The following is a 21,237-nucleotide window of genomic DNA, read 5'->3' as shown; positions in this document are numbered from 1 at the left end:
AGGTACGACCGCGTTGGCCTGGATTGCTGCAGACTAAACGTTTTCTTCACCAGATACAAAATCACCTACAACTAGTCACCAGGGCACCATGTAATTGGCTGTGAGCCGGCCAATGTAACAGTAGGACTGACATCACTGGCCAATAAAAACCTGCAAGATTGAATTTGTGAATTTGTGAAATATATTAGAACTGACATATCATCACCCAGACAGTCTGTTATTTACAGAGCAGCATTATCCTCCAGCTGGAGTCATGTTTCTGGTCAAATCCTACATTCACCAGCTCCTGAGGGAAATATCTGGCTCCCAGCTGCTGAACGCTCCACTCTGGTGTGTTACGCTAATCATCAATATGTGCATCAGTGTGTGGTGCGTCTCCCTCACATGACACCACCTTTACAAAAAACAGAGATTTCTTGAATTAAGTTGTAGTATTTTGGGAACAGTCTCAATCTGATTTAGAAAAGCCATGACATTATTAGGATTATGGAAGTTATTGTTATATTTTAAAAAAGTAAACTAGATTGAGTTGATTAGATGTGTTTTGGATTTCCTCACTGTTCAGTTGCTATTTTAATTGCAGAAGTTTTGTGTTTGTGCTGCAGAGTCTGATGTCTATCTTTAATCTAACTTAATAAGAAGGCAGCAGAGCATTAACCTCCACTCCATGCACAGAACATCACTAACCAGTCCCTCCAGGAAGTTGTGATGTTGCGATCGCAACTATTAAGGCAAATTCGACCAATCCCCGCAAAGTGGTGGTAAACTGTTTTGCAACACGTGCAATATTGTGGTGGAACACAGACAAAGTCTGTGAGCAGCTGTAGACCAAATTTCGGAGATATTTTTTGTTGATGTAGAAGTTCAGTGGTATTTTGCTGATACCGTGTATACAGGTAATGTGAAGATCTGAACTTGGATGCAGGATATGCACTTTTGTATTAATGGAATTTTTCAACATTTCATTTCATTATTTTATTTATATTCAGTCTATTATTTTTAAGAAAGTACTTGAAGAGATTTGTTGTCGTCACTGACAGCTGATATCAATGTTCTGTGCACTTTAAACCTTAATATTGTTGAAATCCTGTGTCTTTTTTGTAAAGGTTACATAGAACCTTTACAAAAGTTGCAACTGTTTTTGTAAATTCATTTGTTCTTGCAGTGTTATAGAAAAAATAACATTGTAAAACATCGCAACTTTCACTGCAACTTTTTGAAAAAGCTGCTGCAAAATCAGGCATTTTAGGCCCCAACAATCCTGGAGGGACTGATTAACATTAGAACTACTAAGATCGGTAATTATGACAGTGCGTGTGTGTGTGTGTGTGTGTGTGTGTGTGTGTGTGTGTGTGTGTGTGTGTGTGTGTGTGTGTGTGTGTGTGTGTGTGTGGGCTCTGTGGCTCAGCTGCCTGGAGGACGATCCATACCCTGAAAGCCTGTCTGGTTATGGTTTCATACATACATCAATTAATCAATCAATGTAAAATCAATATAACAAAATAACCAATTTTAGGGCTTAAATATTTAAAATATGGACGCAGAAGCAGAAGAGCTGCTAATACACAGTTGAAAACATAACAGTATCACGTATGTTAACTTCATTTGACTTGGATTCAGATAAAAAAACACATCCACGTGTTAAACAGACTGTAAACATAACTGACTTGAAAGAAGATTAAGAAATTCAGTGTAGAGAAGACATCACTGTACTGTATGATAAGAAGACCAGCCATTGGCTCGTTTTTTGATTTTAGATTTTTATATTATTTTTATTATTATTATCATTATTATTGTTATTATTACACTTTAAACAACAAGCTACTGCTAAATCCTGGAGGGACTGATTCTACTGGAGTTTTTCCGAAATAGAAATGAACACATGAGTTTATGTGTTAAACCAAAGGTATCCTCCTTCTGACAAATCTCATTCTGTAAACCAGTATAACTATGTTTTGCTTCTGGAGAAGGAGAAACCAAGTTTTACACAGTAAAAGATATTTCTGTCAAACAGCTGTAGGGAATAACAATCAATTGATTTCTCCTTGGTCCAAAGAGCAAGTTGTCGTGCATGAACAAGCCTTCACAGACACAGAAACAGCCAGGAATCACAGAGCAATCCGTCCATTAGAGTGTTAGGTGTCTGTGCAATGATGGACAGACAACAGAAAACAAATTAAAAGCCTCTTGATGTGTAACTGATACATGGATGAGGGTGAGAGGCTGGCTCAGGAACATGCTAACCTTCCTCATTCGCACCACCTCCATCTTTGTTTTGTCCTGAGGAGAGTGCTGCTCCCCCATCAAAGGAAAGACACAGTTACTGTATATTAAGGTTTATACTGTAAATTCTAAGAAAGGCATAGTGAAAAACTATGAGCTACATGGACTGCACCATATGTGTGTGTGTGTGTGTGTATGTGTGTGTGTGTATATATACATATATATATATATATATATATATATATATATATTAAGGCTGTCAAAAACGTAACATGCCTTTAACGGGAGTAATTTTTTTAACGTGATTAACGCTTGTGACATTTGAACCTCGGGAAATCAGGAAGCAATGCACCGAGGTCGATGCCGTTGTGAGCAGTAATGGATAAAAAATATATTTTGAATGGCAAGTTCAGCTTCAAAGTCTTGCCAGATGGCTCTCTTGACAGGACAAAAGTAATTTGTATTTATTGTTGCGGTGAATTTATGTACCACCGGAGTACGTCTAGTCTCAAATACCACATTACTATAATGTTACAGTTAGTAAATTGCTATGCCCATCTGTAATTTTTTTGTTGGGCTTTTGTTTTAGTTTATTTCAGCATCTTGTTTTACAATGCAGTTTGCACGTTAGTTACTTGAACTGAGAGTATTTCTCATTGTAGCAATAAACAAACATGATTTTTTTGCATAAAGCAAGCATTTGTCTATTCTCATGTTGAAAAGAGTATTACAATTTGAAAAAAATCAGTTCAAGGTACATTTAGAACAGATTAAAAATATGCGATTAATCATGATTAACTATGATCACTCATGCGATTAATCGTGATTAAATATTTTAATCGATTGACAGCCCTAATATATATATATATATATATATATATATATATATATATACACACATACATACACATATGCATATAGGTGCAAAAAGTCTGAGACCACTAGCAAAGACAGTAAAGATCCTTCTATTTTGCATTTGTTTCAAAAGTACGACAATAATCAGTTTAAATGAACTTAAATTTCAGCTCTGAGTGCGATCCTGCTGCAACATGAATCCTCCTCTACAAAGACGCAAACAGAGGGTGGAGGGTGGAGCATGGCTCTCAAGAATGGAGTGGTACTCCTCCTTGGTCAGGTGGTATTTCTGAGACACCAGCCCCCCCCATAATAGCAGCCCCCCCCCGAAGGTGGAGCTAAGAACGAGTGAGGGGTGGAGCTGACCTGCTCTGTACTCTATCCTGATTGTGTAGTACAGTCTGTCAATCACATGGTAGCCCCGCCCTAACGCATCCTCTGCTTTATGGTCTATTTTCCTCAAAATGGACATTAATGTAAAAAATGAACATCATGTTGTATTGAAGAAGACTTGAAACTAGAGACTGAGACCATGAACTCATCAGGAAAACGTTTACTGAGGTAATAAATCAGGTGAGAAGTAGAGACATTTTCACATGGACTTCAATACAATCAGACTTCTGTTTACAACCAGTGGAGCCCCCCCTGATGGTCAGTAGATAGAATGAATCTTTAAGGCTCTTCAGCACTGGCCTCACTGTTCAGACCCAGAGTCTACGTCCAGGTTTATAAACAGAGTATGGTACAAAGGAGTTCAGTTGGTCAACGCCCCAAATTTACTTAATGTTTCAAAGTGGTCTCAGACTCTTGGACCCCATATTCCTATGTGTATATAATTATTGAATTATTTAAATCTCAAATCTCAGTATTTGGTTACTGGTGTCATCACTGGTTCCAACATTGCTTCAGTCTGATCATGCATCAAGCAAACAAACCTGGCTCTTTTTCTCTCTTTCCCCATTGGTGGTGGTCACAGAGGGGGAGTGCCTCCGCTCTCTCCTGGCCAATGTCTGGTAGCACAGACAAAGCTCACACATCAGGATCAGTTCCACAAAACACTTCTGTTTCTACATGGAGCTAAAACTAAACCTTTGGTATAACATCGTTTTCATAAGTACTGGCTCCAGTCAAAACAAAATTATGTTTGTAGTTTCTAGTACTCTGGTTGCCCCACTACTCCATCCAACACTTCATCATACACAACAGAGAGGCTCCATGTGAACTCATACAGCAACATTCTTCACATTTGTCTGTCCTCCTCCCTATTCCCTCATTATTTTGTTCAGTAATGAGTGGAAGCACATGGTGATGTGAAGGAGTGTGTCACTACCTTGATTTCTGGAGTGGACTCTGGTCTGGGGCTGTGGCTCTTGCCGTAGTCAGCTGGCTGGCTTTCCTTCTTTACCTCTGCCTTCCTGTCTGCGGAGCGGTGACCTTTAGGCGTGCAGCCGTCATGGTGGTCAGAGCGACGCAGGGTGGGCAGCAGCGGCGATGGGGATGCCTCCCCAGGAGACACCGGTGACATAACGGGGGCGCTGACCGGACGAGTAGATTTGTTGTCGGGAGTGGACGCCATGGCTGAAGTGGACAGAGAAGAGAGACAATCACCCACCCCACTTTAAAACCAAGATGAAAACTCATGTATTAATGTTTTATCTGACAATTCTCATGTTACCTAAAGGTTAAAATCCAAATGTTAACTCTGATCATTATGCACTGTTTGGGCCATTTTCAAGCATGGTCCACAAATATAGCTTTTGTTTGATGACACTGATGCAGATGCTGAGATAAACCCATGCTCCTCCAGCCCCCACATGTTCCCAGGCCAGATGGGTCCCATCCAGCAGGTCCTGGGTGTTCCTCAGGGTCACCACCAAGTTGGATGTACCTCCACACAGAGGCTGATCCACCTTGAATGACTCCCTTTGATGACACCCTTTGCCTCAGCTTCCTCTGCACACTGACAGTCACACCTGCTGCACCAATCTGCCTCTTGATCTGGAATTCCATCTTATCTAAGTACCACAGCCTCAAGCTGGAGATGTGAGTTGGAGACTAGCATGAACTCTCGGCCAGGATTGTGTCCATGAATATCACAAGGAGAATTAGTGACAAGGCCCAACACCCTCTCAGAGTGCACCTTCCTTCATGCAGAATGCAGCTATTGCATGTGCTTATTTAACAAGATTAGTTTAATAATGGGAGCATGGATGAAGGAGCACTTATTATGCATTTTCAGTGCACTTCTCGACCTGATCTCCTTGCACTTACTGAGCAGATGTAGTATTTTGTACCTACATAAAGGAAGCTTTTGTGATGCCCCTCACCTGTAAGTTGCTTTGGATAAAAGCGTCGAGTAAATGTATATGTAAATGATAAACTGATCCAGGAGGATGCTGCTTTGGCCCTTGTTGCAGGTTCAGGTTCTCAAGCTAGCAACAGTTGCCCCTCTGAATGCTGCTTTGTCAGCAAACAACAGACTCAAGACAGTCCTGCTGTAAAAAATGACCCCATAGATTATTACAACCCATAGTTATGTTTTATTATTGCAACCTCTAGTGGCCATATTAACAATGACAGAAGGGAAGAAGGAAGTTTGGTGACGTAGTTTATAGAGCAACAAAGTCCACATTAAGACGAATGAACGATCAAAACACAGGACTTTCACACAGGAGACTGCAGTTTGTTCCTCTGCTAATATTTTTTCCTTTTCATTCATGACAATTCAACCAAGGTCCTCTAACCTTACAGAAGAACTTCTTGTAACCCAAACCTCAGTCTTTCCCTAAACCTAACCAAGTTGTTTTTGAGCCTGAGCCCAACCAAACAGTTCAACATTCCACAACCTTAACCATGTGTTTATTATTGTTACCATGACAACAAAGGTCCGGTATTCCTGCTGCTGATTGAAGGATAGGGACAAGCCACCTATATGGTCATTTTGGTTGAAGGATACTGGTCCAATCTACTGCTTATGTGCAGTTTTACACACACACACACACACACACACACACACACACACACACACACACACACACACACACACACACACACACACACACACACTGTGTTGACAACTATTTTCACTAAAGCTGCACATACATCCTTTCAAATCTGAGGATCTTTTTTTTAAAACTGATTGTAACTCTGTAACACTGTCACGGCAAGCAAAGCAAGCAGTGCTTGCCCGGTTAAAGCTAAAAATAGACATCAATAAGAAGGATACTGAAGTTGAAGTGATACCTCTCAGAACAGCTTTCTTTCCCATAAAGATCTGATGCCTGTTTGTATCCATCATGTAATTTTTTTTTTTTTTTTTTGTTATTGCAGTTTCTGCAGCTTTCCTGTTCTCTGCACTGCCACTTTGCTGCTGTAACACTGTGAATTTCCCCACTGTGGGACTAATAAATGCGATCTTATCTTATCTTATCTTATCTTAATTTACCTCCCTCTGGTGGTGGCAGCAGGGTATTGTCCCTGCAAGCTAGCCTGACTTCCAACCGTTGCGCCCATTGTGTCTGTCATTTTCCTGGGTGTGTCCTGTTCACAAAGGCTGGAGCTTGTCAAGCGGAGAGAAGAGCAGCTTAATTTGGAGGTTTGCGCATGTGCATTGGGGACAACGCTGGGTTCTTTGACTTATGATTAGCTACAGCCAAAGTGTTCTAGGCAAGCTGTCCTTGACTCAGCTTCTACTGTGCTTAGATCAGTTATGATATTGCAGCAGACGTGTGGAAACTGAACCTGCGCATTAAAGAAGCAAGTTACAAATTACACAAATTTACCATCACCAGAGAGAGAGAGAGACAGAGAGAGAGAGCAGTGAGGCTGTCAACTGGAGCAGAGAGTTAGCTCGTTAGTTAGCAGTTAGCAGTGTAGCTGTGAATGTAGCAGTGTAATGATTGTTCACTACGACTCCTCAAGACTGAAGTCCAGACGATGAACCAGGAAGAGGGAGTGATCAGGTCTGTCCACAAAGTCTCCAGATGTGTCTCCAGCTGCTTTAATGAATAAAATCTCTAAGGAGTTTTATCAGTCACCAAATCTAGAGAGAAAATCACAGTTACCAGCACGGTTCAGTAGAAACCTCCTTAAGGGGGTTTATGTGTTGATGAGCTCTGGTGTAATGTGGGTTATTTACAATGTGACAACACTGAAGCTAATTGGTTATTTATTTAAGTTTTTCACGTTCTTTAGATTTATATTTTGAAAGTGTGAAATTATTTATTACATAATGGTGATCCATCCAAAACACTGTAGACTATTATCTCCCAGAAATCCCTGGGATACATGGCTGCTGCCAGATTTATTATTATAGCCACTTTAACTGCAACATTCTTTTTACGATCAACCAGAATCTGTTGATCGTCGTCAGAGTGAACAGAACTCTGCTGCCAGGTTTTTAACCGCACCCACATTACTCCTGTCTCAGCCTCTCTACACTGGCTCCCACTATGTTTTAGACTAGATTTGAAGATTTTATTGATCACTTTTAAAGCTCTCCATGGCCTCTCACCCAGCTATATCTCTGATCTCTTAGTTCCGTATGCATCAGTACAAACTTTGAGATCTTCAGATAAAGGTCTTCTGTCTGTTCCAGGAGCCCAGCTGAAAACTAAAGGGGACAGAGCATCTGCAGTCAGGGCCCCAAGGCTCAGGAATCTCTTTCAAGACTCTTCTAAAACTGACTTTTATCTGAAAGCTTTTCCTGGTTTTACTTTCACCTGAAGTGTTTTGTTTCTCTTTAAATGACTCTGTATTAGTTTTTATAACCCTGAAACGCTTTATCAGTTATTATTATTATCATTATTATTATGAGGAGATCACAGCAGGAATTTTGATTTTTCAGGTCCATCTTAATACAACACCCACATGCTGTAGGTAGACTGACAGAGCTCCTGATACCCATGATCCTTCCTCAGTTTCCTATTGACGATGAGGTGACCCCTTTACTCTGCAGCGCCGGTGTGATGGAGCATTTCCTCACACAGACTCAAACTTTGGAGACGAGAGACAATCACAGTGACGCTACTAAAAGACTCCAAAGACTCCCAGTGGTGCAGTTTCGCAAATGTCATCTTACACGAGGAACAACAGCCAATCACACTCACAGAAGAAGCGTGGAGGAGTTCTCTGCCGCACTCAACCACATAAACTGCTTCAAACAGAGTCAAGGAGAAGACGATCATCAGAGTTAATGACTTCCGAGCTCTCTAAAGTCATTAAGAAAACCAACGCATGGACAAACATCAGTTGGACAATGAACTACTACATAAACAGGAAACAAGAGAAGATGAATTACGAGCCTAAGACAAACACGCAAGAGACAAGAGAGAGAGAGTCTGGGATGAAAAATATATTATTATTATTAAATATTAATATTATCTATCTATCTATCTATCTATCTATCTATCTATCTATCTATCTGGTAGTTGCCAGAACACAACATCCACTGTAAAACTAAACCAGACAGCCACAACGAAGACACCCCATTGATTTGACCGAGTGTCAACCGGCCGTGAGTGAGGGGTGGAGCTGACCTGCTCTGTACTCTATCCTGATTGTGTAGTACAGTCTGTCAATCACACAGAAGCCCCGCTCTAATGCATCCCCTGCTTTATGGTCTATTTTCCTCAAAATGGACATTAATGTAAAAACTGAACATCATGTTGTGTTGACGAAGACTTGAAACTAGAGACTGAGACATAAACTCATCAGGAAAACGTTTACTGAGGTAATAAATCAGGTGAGAAGTAGAGACATTTTCACATAGACTTCAATACTATCAGACTTCTGTTTACAACCAGTGGAGTCGGCCCCTGATGGTCAGTAGATAGAATGAATCTTTAAGGCTCTTCAGCACTGGCCTCACTCATACTGCTGAAGCCTCCTATCAGGCTGTTAGTTTGAGAACTGTGGATTTCCTCCTTCACTTTTTTACAGTGCAGTCAGACACAGAGTCATTTCACAGCCTGTACAGACAGAGGGAAGAGTTACAGTTACTCTTTCTCCACCTTGGTGGTTTTCAGCTCTGTGTTTGAACCAGATGAAGGATTTTAGTTGTCCGACGTCTGGATCTGAAGTTATCAGAGAAACAAGTTAGACAGCTCAGCTCCAGCCAATCAGAGACGTCCTGTGTCACTGACACAGCATCAACCAATCACTGACTTTAAATGTGAAACAGTTTGAGTCAGTGTTTTTACTGGTTCTGATCAGCTGCTCTGTTTGTTGTGGAGAGGAGGAGACTCTGTGGAGAATTCAGCTCCAGGTCAAAACCTCCTGAACTGACACTGAAGGATCCAGACAAGTATAAGACTACAACTCCCATGATCCCCTGCTATTTCATGATGTCATCAAACTCTGTATTTTGTTATTGTTTTGATTGAGGGACCCCCAGCAGCAGAAGTGAGAGGCTGTGTGTTTAACTGCAGACATGTAGCACTAATGTCTGAGGACACAACACCACGATGTGCAGACAGTGAAATGCAATGATACGAGTTCTCTTATATGTAGGCCAAAAACTCAGTAACCAGCACTGAACAAGAGGACACTTTGAACTCTACACCAAACACACACACACACACACACACACACACACACACACACACACGCCTGCAGCTCAGCAGTGGAGCAGTGTACCTCCGTCCAGGCTGCGTGAGTTCCTCTTGCTGGAGGAGCGCTGGAACAGAGGAGCCGGTCTGTCGATCAGCGAGCTCGCCTGTCTGGTCTGAGCCTGAGTCCGACCACTGTAGCGAAACTTGGAGCCCAGCGCCAGGAACTTCCTGGGAGTGGTGGCCATCTCAGTGGAGGTCAGCCTGTGCACAGAGAACATGACACTGATCCTCCGGTCTGATGTGGCGTGGACAGCAGGCGGGCGTATCCACGGTTCCTCCAGCTGAAACAGTGACTTCAAGAACACAACACCCACCTGAAGAAGGTGTGATGCTCCACACACACTTTCCATAACTTCTTCGCCGCCTTGTAGTTAGGCAGTTTGAAGCCAATTGCGCTCTCATACTGTTCCACCTGTTGAAACACAGACATCAGGCTCGTGGTGAGTTCAGTGTTAGACAGTGAACACATGTTACAGGGGGATGAACGTGTACTGAGATGAAAAGGCTCTGTACCTCAGAGGGTCTGATTTTAATGAAGAAGCTGCTGCGTTTGTATGAGACCTTGAGGACTTTGGGCCACGGGAAACGATTGATCCTCAGTTTGTCTTTGTAAACCATCAGACCACTGGAGCAAACGCCCAGCATGATGTCCACCCCATCCAGATCCTGACAGAGAGACAGAGAGAGAGGATCTGCAGATTTCAGACAGCCAATGCAGGTTTTTTGGCTTATTCTGCTTATTCTTCAGCAACAACAGAGACAGACAGAAAAGTCAGAGCACAGACAGGGAATCATATGTGGCCCAGGCTGGACTCAAACCAAGGCTGCTGCGGTAAGGCCCACGGTACACATGCTACCAGGTGAGCTGACAGGGCACCCCAGGTAAGGCAGGACTATCTACATAACACCTCAGACACAAGGCAATTCAAAGTGTTTCACACAGGCATGGAAATGTGTTAAAAATAGGACATTAAGATGACATCAAAAAAACATTTAAAACAATTAAAACTAATTTGAACAAATAAAAATATTTTAATAAACAATATCAAGATTGAATAAAATCAGGTCAGAAACATAGGAAACCATTTTATAAGAATAGGTGCGGTGATAAGAGACTCAAACAAATGCAAACATGGCACAAGATTAAAATGGATGGATGGATGGATGGATTGATGGGTGGATGGATTGATGGATGGATGGATGGATGGATGGATGGATGGATTGATGGGTGGATGGATTGATGGATGGATGGATGGATGGATGGATGGATGGATGGATGGATGGATGGGCGAATTGATGGGTGGATGGATTGATGGATGGATGTTTTAAGCCCTGATTTAACCGAGCCAACAGTTTCTGCAGACCTCAGGTGAGGATCAGAGAACCTAAGAGCTGCTTCACCTGGCTTGGTTCTGATCCTGAGAACACTGAGTAAACCTGTCACAGATCACCTGAGGGGTCTGGAGGCTTCATATTGTAGTAGATCAGAGATGTGTTTGGGCCCAAGACCATTTAGTGCTTTATAGACAAGTAGTTGGATTTTAAAATCTAGCCGAGACCTTTTGAGAGATTCTGTTCTTGAAGATAAAGTCAGACCTTAAATGGACCATAAATGTCAGGAGGTGTTTTGTGTGTTCCACCACAAACCTCCATGGATTGGCACATCCCAGCTACTGTACACCACACCATGTTTGACATGTTTACTACTGTATGTAATACTTTCAGTGATTATCCATGTAGGTAGAAAGGACGAACTCCTCTGTATTTGCATCTGCAGCAACTGTTTTGTGATGCAGCTTCCTTGTTAAGCTCAACATAATCCACCAGGGGGTGGTGCAGTCCTCTAACAGTTCCTGATTCTATATTTGGTTTAAATCCCTGCTCTGATGCAAACACATTGACCTGATTTCTGCTGTAAAACCTGACGAGCCACGTGCCTTCCTGCTGTTCATGTCCGCTTCTTGAAAATACTAACAGACAAAGCTTCAAACACACTTGTGCAGTTTGTTTTCATGGAGGCTGAATCACATTCACACCTTTTCAAGCACTGAACAACAGAGAACAGCGGTAACAGCAGAGTAGCTGAAGAGCCGTGGCTGCTGTTCTCACCTTGGCTTGGTGGAGGTCCACTCCATACATAGACAGTTTCTTGGCATTCTCCAGGAACATCAGGTCTGCCTGGGCAGGAGTCATTGACCTGTTACAAAAACACAGCAGGTATCCAAAAAAATCCTAAGTTGTTGTGACATTTTTAGGCTTCCCCTCATCTCTGATTTATCGTTTACTTGAGCCTTCCCTGGTAATGTACAGTTCTAACAAAGGTCCATCCAGTCTAAAGGTAGATGTCCATGTGTTTCTGATTATAAAGCAGGTCTAGGTTCTATATTAATACTGTGAAAGTATCAAAGCCTCAGTCCACAGAGAAATGCACACAGCCTGTATTCAGAAACTGAGCCTTAGAACCAGCCGTCAGGACTTCTGGAACTTTGTGATGTCACAACAAAGCAGTCACTGCCCTCAGCCATGACCAAGCCCCACCCACCTGGACCCACCGTCCAACCTTGCAGGATTTGGTTTCTCTGTGTTTACCTGAAATCTGCTAATTTTTTTTTATCCAATTGCTCAGAAAACAGTCAGCCAACCAGAGGAGAGGCTCAGAGCCTGTCTTCTGATTGGCTGACTGACCTGTTGTTATTAGAGCTCCAGAGAGAAGCCTGAGAGGGGAGATGTAAAACTACAGTGCGATGGTTTTTGGTTCTTCAAACCACAAATATTTCCTCTGATGGAGGATCAACACTTTAGATACAACACTGGAGAATATGGGACCTTTAACTGTGGTATTCAAGCCCATAATCTGAACAACTCTTCAACCACTGGTTCACTGAGGAAGTGTTCTGACCTGTATGTATGGTGCAGCTCCATCATTTTGTCCTCTAGCTCCTTGGTCTGACCCTGGGCCATTTTCATTTCTTTAGCGTATTCATTGCCGTGCACCTCAGGGTCATATTCGCCCAGCTCCGACTGCAGGGCGTAGGAGCCCAGCAGGGCCAGGGTGACAAAGGAGCAGGGAAGGCGACCCTGCAGGATATCTTTCCGCAGCTGGAGACACAGGTAGTACCTTCAATGCACAAACAGGGATCACAATGACTACGTGTGGAAAGCCGTTTTCATCATAACTCATGTGGCTTCTTGAGTCTGGGAAACCACAGGAAAGATGACTCAAATGCACAACTTAGAGACAGTCACTGGGTTCAAAAATCTAAGTCTTTACTTGCAACATTTGGTTGGTACACACACAGTCAGTAGAGCAGGCGAACAAATCTAGCAAGCAGTAGGCAGAGGGGGGGTCAGAGGAAACAAACAATCAAAAACCAGGAACACTCAACACAAGGAACTGCTGGAACGCTTGACACTAGGGACGAAGACGAACTGGCTCAGAGGAAGGGGAGAACAAAGACTAAATACACAAGGAAGGGGAAGACAGATGAAACCAATCAGAGTGGAGCAAACAGCCACACTGGCAGGAGACACAGAAGGACAGGTAGTGGGGATCTGAAACAGGAGAGTAACAAGGAGAGTAACACAACACAAAACAGGAAACAACAATGAAAAATAATGAGAACATAGGGAGAAGAGCGGGACATGACAAAGTCTCTCATCTGCACATGCTCCTGTTATACCTGATTACAGTATGCTGTTTAATAACTGCTGTTTTAGGTGTACTGTATTTAAACTCATGACCCACCAGACATGAGCCTGTGTTGGTGACTTACAGAAGTTTAACACCAACATCGGAACTTGTTTCTTTAGGTTCTGTGGTGGTCTCGAACTGGAGTAAGTTACTTTTACATGTTATAACAAGAGACCATTATCACATCAGTACTCAGTGGTTATTACTGCATTATTACATGAGTACTCAGCAATCCTGGGTCAGACCACACCCACCTTTGAACTCAGCCTTCATTTCCATCTAAACTACACCCCTGTGAAGTTTTGTGACTGTATCTTTCAGGTTGTGACATTCCATCTCTCCACAGACACATAAACACTGCTAAAGTACTCAAAACCACCTCTGAGGTAGTTCCTGCTACAGTCGGTGTCTCCAGGAGCACATTTTGCCATGATGACAGACAGACACACACACCAAAAGTCATTGCTGGTAATAATATGTAACCACCATAATTTTAAAAGGAAGGTCAAATTATGACAAAAAGGGGAACCTGGGAATATACTTCTATACAGGTTAGAAGTTATTGCACACATTTATTGTGTTCAGGTTTGACTTAGAATGATGTTATTGTACTGACAATACTATTGTATTGGTTTGTTGGTGACGTGCTTGCACTGCTCCCTCCACATCAATGTCTTGATTTGTGTTGATCTTGACATTTTGAAATTGTTTGTCACTTAATGCTCTCAAAAATAAACTATAGTACAGTAAAATGTCTGTGGTTCACCTGAAGATCTATATCTCGATTAGACCTGCTGTAACCAAAAAGAGAGAGAGTGCCGATGAACACCAGGTATTTTAATCCTTATTGATTAATTCAAATTAATCCTGGGACAAGGGTGGGTGGGGTCACCCAATACGTCATGCAATGTTCAAATCCACCTTCCTCATCTGGAGACGTAAATGTTTTACCCATTGAGCTTTTCACAATAATAAAATGATGTTTGTAAGTCTAACGCATGAGGTACCTTGTTATGTCTTCAGACAGCTGGGCTGGGTCCGGAGGATAGAATTTCACATTGAAGGTGAAATCGTAGTTGGCACCTACAGAAAAAAAGGGTGAGTGTGGCTGCGATGAAATAACTGTTACAATGTTAACATGTTAGAAAAGAGGATGAGAACACGAGATATTAAAGTTACACTCACCTTGTACCTGCCTGCGAATCTCCTTGGTCAAGTCCATCCAGGTCTGATCAGGAGAATGACAGGTGAGATGACATCATCAGACACGTTTACACACTGTATGAAGAGCTGCCTCTTTCTGTCTTAATGGAATACTGAGATTGGGATTGTTGAATTGCAGGGCTCCAGACTGCAACCAAAATGGTTGCATATGCAACCACTGCCCGCATTTAGTGCATGGTGATCAGTTGGTACCCCTTCCAGCCCGGGTACTGCAGACACTGGCTCAGTCAGTCTCTCTCCACCTGCCAGCAGCACGTTCGTTGAACCTCCTCATGTTTTTTGGTGAACAGTGAACAGTGAGTGTATTAATTTGTAGCTAAAGAACATAAGACTGTTTGCCAACCGCCAGGAAAACCTCAGGAAGAAGAACTGTGTTTTTACAGCAGCGCCTGAGGATTTACAGCAGCTAGCATGTAAACTGAAACCTCAGCCCGTCTTTCAGTGAGCGACTGTGAGGACGTCAGTGGTGCAGCCTGCACCAGCCTGTCATCTGTCTTTGAACTGCTGCACCATTTGGCTCATGCAGGTTAAATAAACCTTCCACTGCATCTACACCTCACCTTCACTGCACCTCTTTTTTCACACGATAAAAAATGTCTAGAGCTGAATTACATTAGTAAACTCATCTATTTTGACTTGCTTTATATACTCACATTGATTTTCTGACTGTGATTCTACAGCAGTGCACAGTAATGTGGCAGTGATGGGGGGCTGGGGGGGTTTGGGTAGGAGGAGGTTCTACTGAAAAAGAACAACTCAGAGCAGCTCTCTTAAAAAAAGAAAACAGAAGAACTAGTTCATTTTAGTCTCTGGGCTCTTCAGAAGTGTGAGCACGGTTGGTGGCTCATTATTTTAAAACACAAAATGATTGTCGGTCTCATAATAAACTGCGTATGGCTGGAGCTTTGACCTCTGAACTTGTTACCAGATCAAAACTGTTTAAGCTTCAAAGTCTGAAGCACGACGACAATAAGAAACAGCTTCATAATAATATCACATCGAAACACTGAGTCTCTCCCCAGTGCCACCAGTGGAGAGGTTAGTCTGGGGCACCGGACTGAGTCCAGCTCACCTTCATGGTGGGCGTCTCCCAGATGGCAATACCATAGTAGTCCTTCTCCAGCAGGTTGAGGTGGTCACACACCTTCATGAACAGCTCCTGGCCTGTGGCGTGTTTCTACAGGGACAAGACACTGAGTGATTAAACATTCACCTGCTGATGTCACACACCTGACATGACACACATGACAACGTGTTTAATAATGTGCTGAACACGACTGAGCAGATGGTGAGAACAACAGTGGTCCAGAGGTGTCATAAGCGCGCGGTGATGACTTCCTGTTTGACATGGATGGGGTGAAGGTTCAGAGGTCGTCTGAGTGAAAAGCGGATCCACTCAGAGGCTGTCTCCTTGACTTTGACCCCGTCCATCAAAACGACGAAATCAATTATTACCCATCATTTTTAACGATAATGAGACAGAGCATTTAATTTTCAGAAACAACTCAGAGGTTGTATTTATGAGAGAAAAGACAGTGACAATGACTGTGTGGTAACGTTTCATGTCAACATGAGGTAGGTAAATGATTTTTTTTTCTGCAGCGGCAGCAGAGGAAAGTAAAACACAAACATGAACAATACAGTTTTTCAGAGTTAGACAGTTAAAATTAAAATATGAACAAACTATTGTCAAGAAATTCAATGGACCTGATGTAGCCTGAACTCAAAACCAAGGCAGACCACTGCAGAGGCAACTGTCAGCAGGTTGTGCATCTTTGACTTTGACTTCTCAGGCTGTTTTAGTTTTGTTCTGAAGGCTGAATCTGAATCTAACACTGGAATTATCAGCTCCACTTCAGCCAGAGTTCTGAAGTTGGGGAACAGTTCTCCCAGGGAAGTGAACAGAGGTCGGGTAGATTCTCTGAGTGTGGGATTTCCTGATCCTACAAGGCAAGCACTGGCTTCACCAGGAGGAAAACCTGCAGCATGTGCTGTTTCTGCACCTGGGGCGCTGCTGCACCCCTCTGTGACGCGCTCCAAGGCCTTCTGCCCGTAACGCGCTGTCAGCACCTGGACAGTGAGATGCGTTGCTCCGAGGGGAATTTACTTACCTCCACGATGTTGTCTGTGTGCAAAATGTTAAAGGTCTGTGTGTCTGCCTGTGTGAGCACAATGCCACAGGACCTGCTGCCTCACTCTCTCAGATCTTTCTGTCATTGTTAAAAAATTCAGTCAACGACAGAAAAGATTTGGTTAACGCGACCCCTGGATCCACTCCGTGCTCAAACAGCATCTCTCATCAGAGCGGAGGGTTCGGTCCGTGGTGGTGTGAGCTGGTACTCATGGTTCTAGTTGAGAGTTCTCGTCCCCCTGAGCTTGTGACCAGAACCACTTGGACTCTTCCACAGCCCCTGTTAGAGCGGTATGTTCTGTCTCCAGAGTGTTTTTAACAAAGATACTGTTCAGGAGAGTTTTTCCAACAAGAGACATGGACTGTTTTTCCTTCCTTTGCTGTTGAGGTAGAAGGAACTTCTAAACTAAATGGTTCAGTGTGAGTTACCCCAGATGTTGTCCAGGGATCAACTAGAATCACCTCCTTGTGGTTGCCCAGTTACAGGAAATATGATATGTGAGTTAATGATGAGTTGCAGCACTGAATGATGAGCGGAGGTGTTTTGAGTGAGTGAAGTTTGATGTTTGAACCATTTGGATATAAAATGTCATCACTTCATTTTATCCGATTAGACATTTGTATTGTTTGATAATTAGTGTATAAGCTTTGACCTTTGACCACCAAATTCAAATCAGTTCCTGGCCTTAAGTCGTGACTGAGACTTCACATTCACCAGACTGGGACGACCTGACAACACAAAGTATCTGGCTCTGGCTGTGATGAACTAATTGTTACATTTGACAAACTGGGATCAGGAAATTTCGCATCTCTAGTCTAATGGCCAGGTTTCTCTTTTGTAGTGGGTGCTGTGGGATTCATTTGTCTGTTTAACAAAACACATGGGATCACAAACTATCCAAAAATAACTGCAACCAAAATTGATTATCATTCCAACATATGACTACAGAACTTCAAGATGCATCGATGCACAGCTTTTGGTTTGTTTGTCTTTTGATCTTTTTTGATTATTAGAATCTCTTTGCGTTTCTGAGCTTGGTCTTTATGCTGATTGGACAAATATACGAATGGTGGGATGGAAAAAGAAAAAAAACAAATAGTTTATACAGCTCGATTTTACCCATGTCTAACTTTGTATTTTCATATTTGCCACCTGTGTTTATACATTCAGCTTTTAAACTGCTTCACTCAGCATGTTTCTGTTTTTTATAGTCAAAAAACCCTACGCACAGCAGGCGTGTTTCTAGGAGTTGACAAAGTCTTGGGCTAAACCCAGAACATATGGAGCTGAGGCCAGGGTGGGTGTGTGTGTGTGTGTGTGTGTGTGTGTGTGTGTCTGTGTCTGTGTGTGTGTGTGTGTGTGTGTGTGGAGAACACAGCCATTTATTTTTTATTTTTTATTTTTTGATGAGCTTTGAGTGCTCCTGTGTATCACACCATAATATAGATATATTTATATAGATAATATTTAGGCTGCAGGTAAAAACAAAAAACCTCCTGAACCACTGACACTGAAGGAATCAGCTGTCTGAAGACAACAACTCCCATGACCCCACGCTACCTCACAACTTCACCAAACACCATCTTTTGTTATCGTGTTGATTGACAGACCCCTGAAGCCTGTGCTACGAAGCAAGTTCAACACACCTGACATCCAAAAACATCTACTGATCTTCATCATTATCATTTTATTGTAAACTCTTTTGTCCCTGTCAGGATCCGGTAGAAGGACGACTCTGGTATCTTATTTGTCAGTAGTTTGGCTGCTGACAGGTTTTGATCAGATTGGAGCAGGTGTTCAGCATCAGTTACCATGGTGATTTCCCTGACTGAATAAAACAGTATGAATAAAGTTGAATTGAAAAAGCGCTTACATCCAGCTCGCACTCGTACAGAGTGTCGTCCAGCAGGGTGACTTTGATCTGCATGGTCTTAGGTCGGCGGGGAGCTCTAGGAACTTTGACCTCCTCCTCTGTCGTCTTCTCCTCCTTCTCTCCCTTACTGCCTCCGTCAGGACCTGACTCCTGCTCCTCCTCCTTCTCCTTGTCCTCCTCCTTCTCCAGGGCAGCCTCCTCTCCTTTCTCCTTGTCGCAGTCTTTGTCCTTTCCACCCTCCTCTTCCTCCTCCTCCTCTTCAACGTCTTTCTTCTCTACCTCGACAACCTGACAAAGACACTCTGATTACAGAGCAGTCTACACTGTGTCCGGTCACAGAGGTTGACCACAGAAGTGACCAGATGGTTGATGTGTGAATATGACGGATGATGGTTAATCACATCTGTTATTATCACTGGGACAGACGCCATAGAGCCCACTCCCAGACACTGTGAAACAGCCAATTTAAGTCTCATATTTAACACAAGCAACACTCATGTAAGTCAACTTTGTTTATGTTTCCAGGTATGAAAAGGGCCTCAGATGTACTGCAGACTGTGTGGTGTGGTAGTACGGACCCCAAGTGTCATGTGACTCAGTAATTAACAGAGAAAAGCAGAAATGAATGCCTCATGTGTGGTCATTAAAATATATTACCTTACATGACAGCACATTGATAACAGTGACCCTGGCCCTGTTGTTACTTGGTATTAGACCCGAACCAGATGTTACTACTGTAACAGATACACAGCATACAGGCTGACCTGAGCCTCAGCGCTGCTTACTGAGTGCTGATCCAGGGCGACCTCTCCCTCTGTCCTCAGCTCAGGTTCAGGGTCAGCAATGGGGGCTTTAGCTTCCTCCTCTTCCTTGTCCTCCTTCTCCCCCCCCTCGCTCTCACACTGTGAGCGCCTCTTCAAGAAGGAGGAGAAGAGGCGGGAGAGGCCGCGGCCGGCAGAGTTGCGGTTGCGAGGCCGGAGCTGCTCCTCCTCTGGTGAGGGCGGCCTGGCGTCCTGGCCGGCTTCCTCCTGCTGCCTCGGCTTCTTCTGGTGACTCTCCGCCTCGTCTGTTGTCATGGCAACAGCTGTGGAGGTAGAGGATAGAATCAAGTTAAAGAACAGGAATCCAGAGAGATAAAGAAATGATCAAATGTTAATGTCATTATTACAGAGGGACCCAGGACTCAACCTCCAACCCTACAAATACAATTCAGCAAATGGTTAAATAAAACTACCAACAAAGTTACTGCTGTCCCCAAGGAACCCTCATCGAGCTCATAACACTGCTGCTGCTCAGAACTTCATGCAGATCAAAAATGTTGATGCTGCATCAGACATTAGAAAATATTTTGCTTCTTAAATTCTGATGCTGCCTCATGTGGGTAGTACTGAAGATAATTGTTGAGGGGATGTTTTATCCAAGTATACTGAAAAAGCACTGACATATGATTACAAACGACATCAGTCAGGGCAGAGTTAGAACTAGAGCTAGAAAATTAGTGTCTGCCGCCTGGCGTGTATCAGTCAGCTGTCAGATGCTGTGTGCTTGAACAAGTGGATGTGAGAGACACACACACACAGGGGTGAACAGGGGACATCATGGACTTGCTCTCCTGTCCTGCAGACTCATCTTCACTCTGACCACTGTCACTGCAGGTACAGAGGCCTTGTTAATCTCATGAGTGACACCTGTGTTGATCTGCTGCTGTCTGATATGTCCTGCTGGGAGACGACAACACGGCTGACCGTTAAAAGGCTAACAGTTAATAAGTCTAATTAGCTAATCAGAGTCAGGTTAGTCCAATTCTGCCCAGAAACTGCTGAGTCACTTGTGCTAAGACGCTGGTTGCTATGGTGACTGGAGCCCCCACAGACAGAAGGGAAATACAGACAAACCACCATGTATCCCTAGGCAGACAGCAGCTTATACACCAAAACCTCTCATGGAAAATGCCGTCATAGCTCCAATAATACAAATCCTACCAACGCATTCTCTTCACTGTGAGCGTCCCAAGGCTTCAACAAAGACAAAGATACGTGGACCTAATGTATTATATGTGGACCTACTGTTTATGGTTTAGGAGCTGCCGCTTCACAAAACTCCCGTCACCTCTGATTTGAACAAGAACCTCAGTTTAACATGGAAGTCTATGGGGGCTTTGGACGGCACTCTCTGCACTTTGGGGGAATTCTTCAAAAAACACAACTCATATCACAGAGAGAGTAACACTAGGTGAGAGAAGACACATTTCTCTACGTTTCTATATGTCAACTGTCCATGAAGCTGGAAAATTATGGGATTTAAAAGAGGATGAAAGAGTTTTTTGTTTTTGGGGGGGGGGGTTCAGGGTTGTCAGTTAGAGTGTGTGTGATGTCACACACTAACTCATAACATTCCTTGCAACGCACACCGGTTATAAAATCTGTCACGCTCTAAAAATGACATAAAACTAAAATCATAACAAATTATCAAAATAAAAGTTTAAACAAAAGCGTCTCATGTCTATGGACTTGTTTCAAGTTTCCCATTCATTTTCTATGGAAATTTTTTCACAGTTTTTCCCGCCTTGTGTCACCAGGGTTACTCAAGCCACAAAGAAAAATCATTGCACACTATTCCTGATTGAAC

The 21,237-nt window shown here is 43.0% G+C and overlaps 1 protein-coding gene across 14 annotated transcripts in view; it reads right to left on the bottom strand.

Moving 5' to 3' along the window:
- Positions 1-21,237, bottom strand: part of epb41a (erythrocyte membrane protein band 4.1a) — a 71,563-nt gene that overhangs the window by 38,789 nt on the left and 11,537 nt on the right. For 8 of the 14 annotated variants that reach the window (XM_071499739.1, XM_071499747.1, XM_071499736.1 and 5 more), the window contains exons 2-14: positions 19,374-19,693; positions 18,610-18,897; positions 15,677-15,781; positions 14,566-14,608; positions 14,388-14,463; positions 12,589-12,807; positions 11,799-11,886; positions 10,203-10,355; positions 10,004-10,101; positions 9,715-9,890; positions 4,409-4,656; positions 4,014-4,088; positions 2,245-2,292 (exon numbers count right to left, since the gene is read on the bottom strand). In XM_071499739.1, the coding sequence (XP_071355840.1) occupies positions 2,245-2,292; positions 4,014-4,088; positions 4,409-4,656; positions 9,715-9,890; positions 10,004-10,101; positions 10,203-10,355; positions 11,799-11,886; positions 12,589-12,807; positions 14,388-14,463; positions 14,566-14,608; positions 15,677-15,781; positions 18,610-18,897; positions 19,374-19,685 (1,929 nt within the window). In that variant the 5' untranslated portion in view covers positions 19,686-19,693. The remainder of the gene's footprint in view (positions 1-2,244; positions 2,293-4,013; positions 4,089-4,408; positions 4,657-9,714; positions 9,891-10,003; positions 10,102-10,202; positions 10,356-11,798; positions 11,887-12,588; positions 12,808-14,387; positions 14,464-14,565; positions 14,609-15,676; positions 15,782-18,609; positions 18,898-19,373; positions 19,694-21,237) is intronic. The other 6 variants (XM_071499741.1, XM_071499742.1, XM_071499743.1 and 3 more) reach the window with 3 other exon arrangements.

Source organism: Trachinotus anak, unplaced genomic scaffold (assembly GCF_046630095.1).
Source record: "Trachinotus anak isolate AG129_WGS33_773 ecotype Australia unplaced genomic scaffold, CSIRO_AGI_Tana_v1 ptg000016l, whole genome shotgun sequence".
Classification (NCBI taxonomy): Eukaryota; Metazoa; Chordata; class Actinopteri; order Carangiformes; family Carangidae; genus Trachinotus; species Trachinotus anak.
The sequence above is the reverse complement of the archived record's forward strand: the minus strand, read 5'-3'. Positions and strand labels throughout refer to the sequence as shown.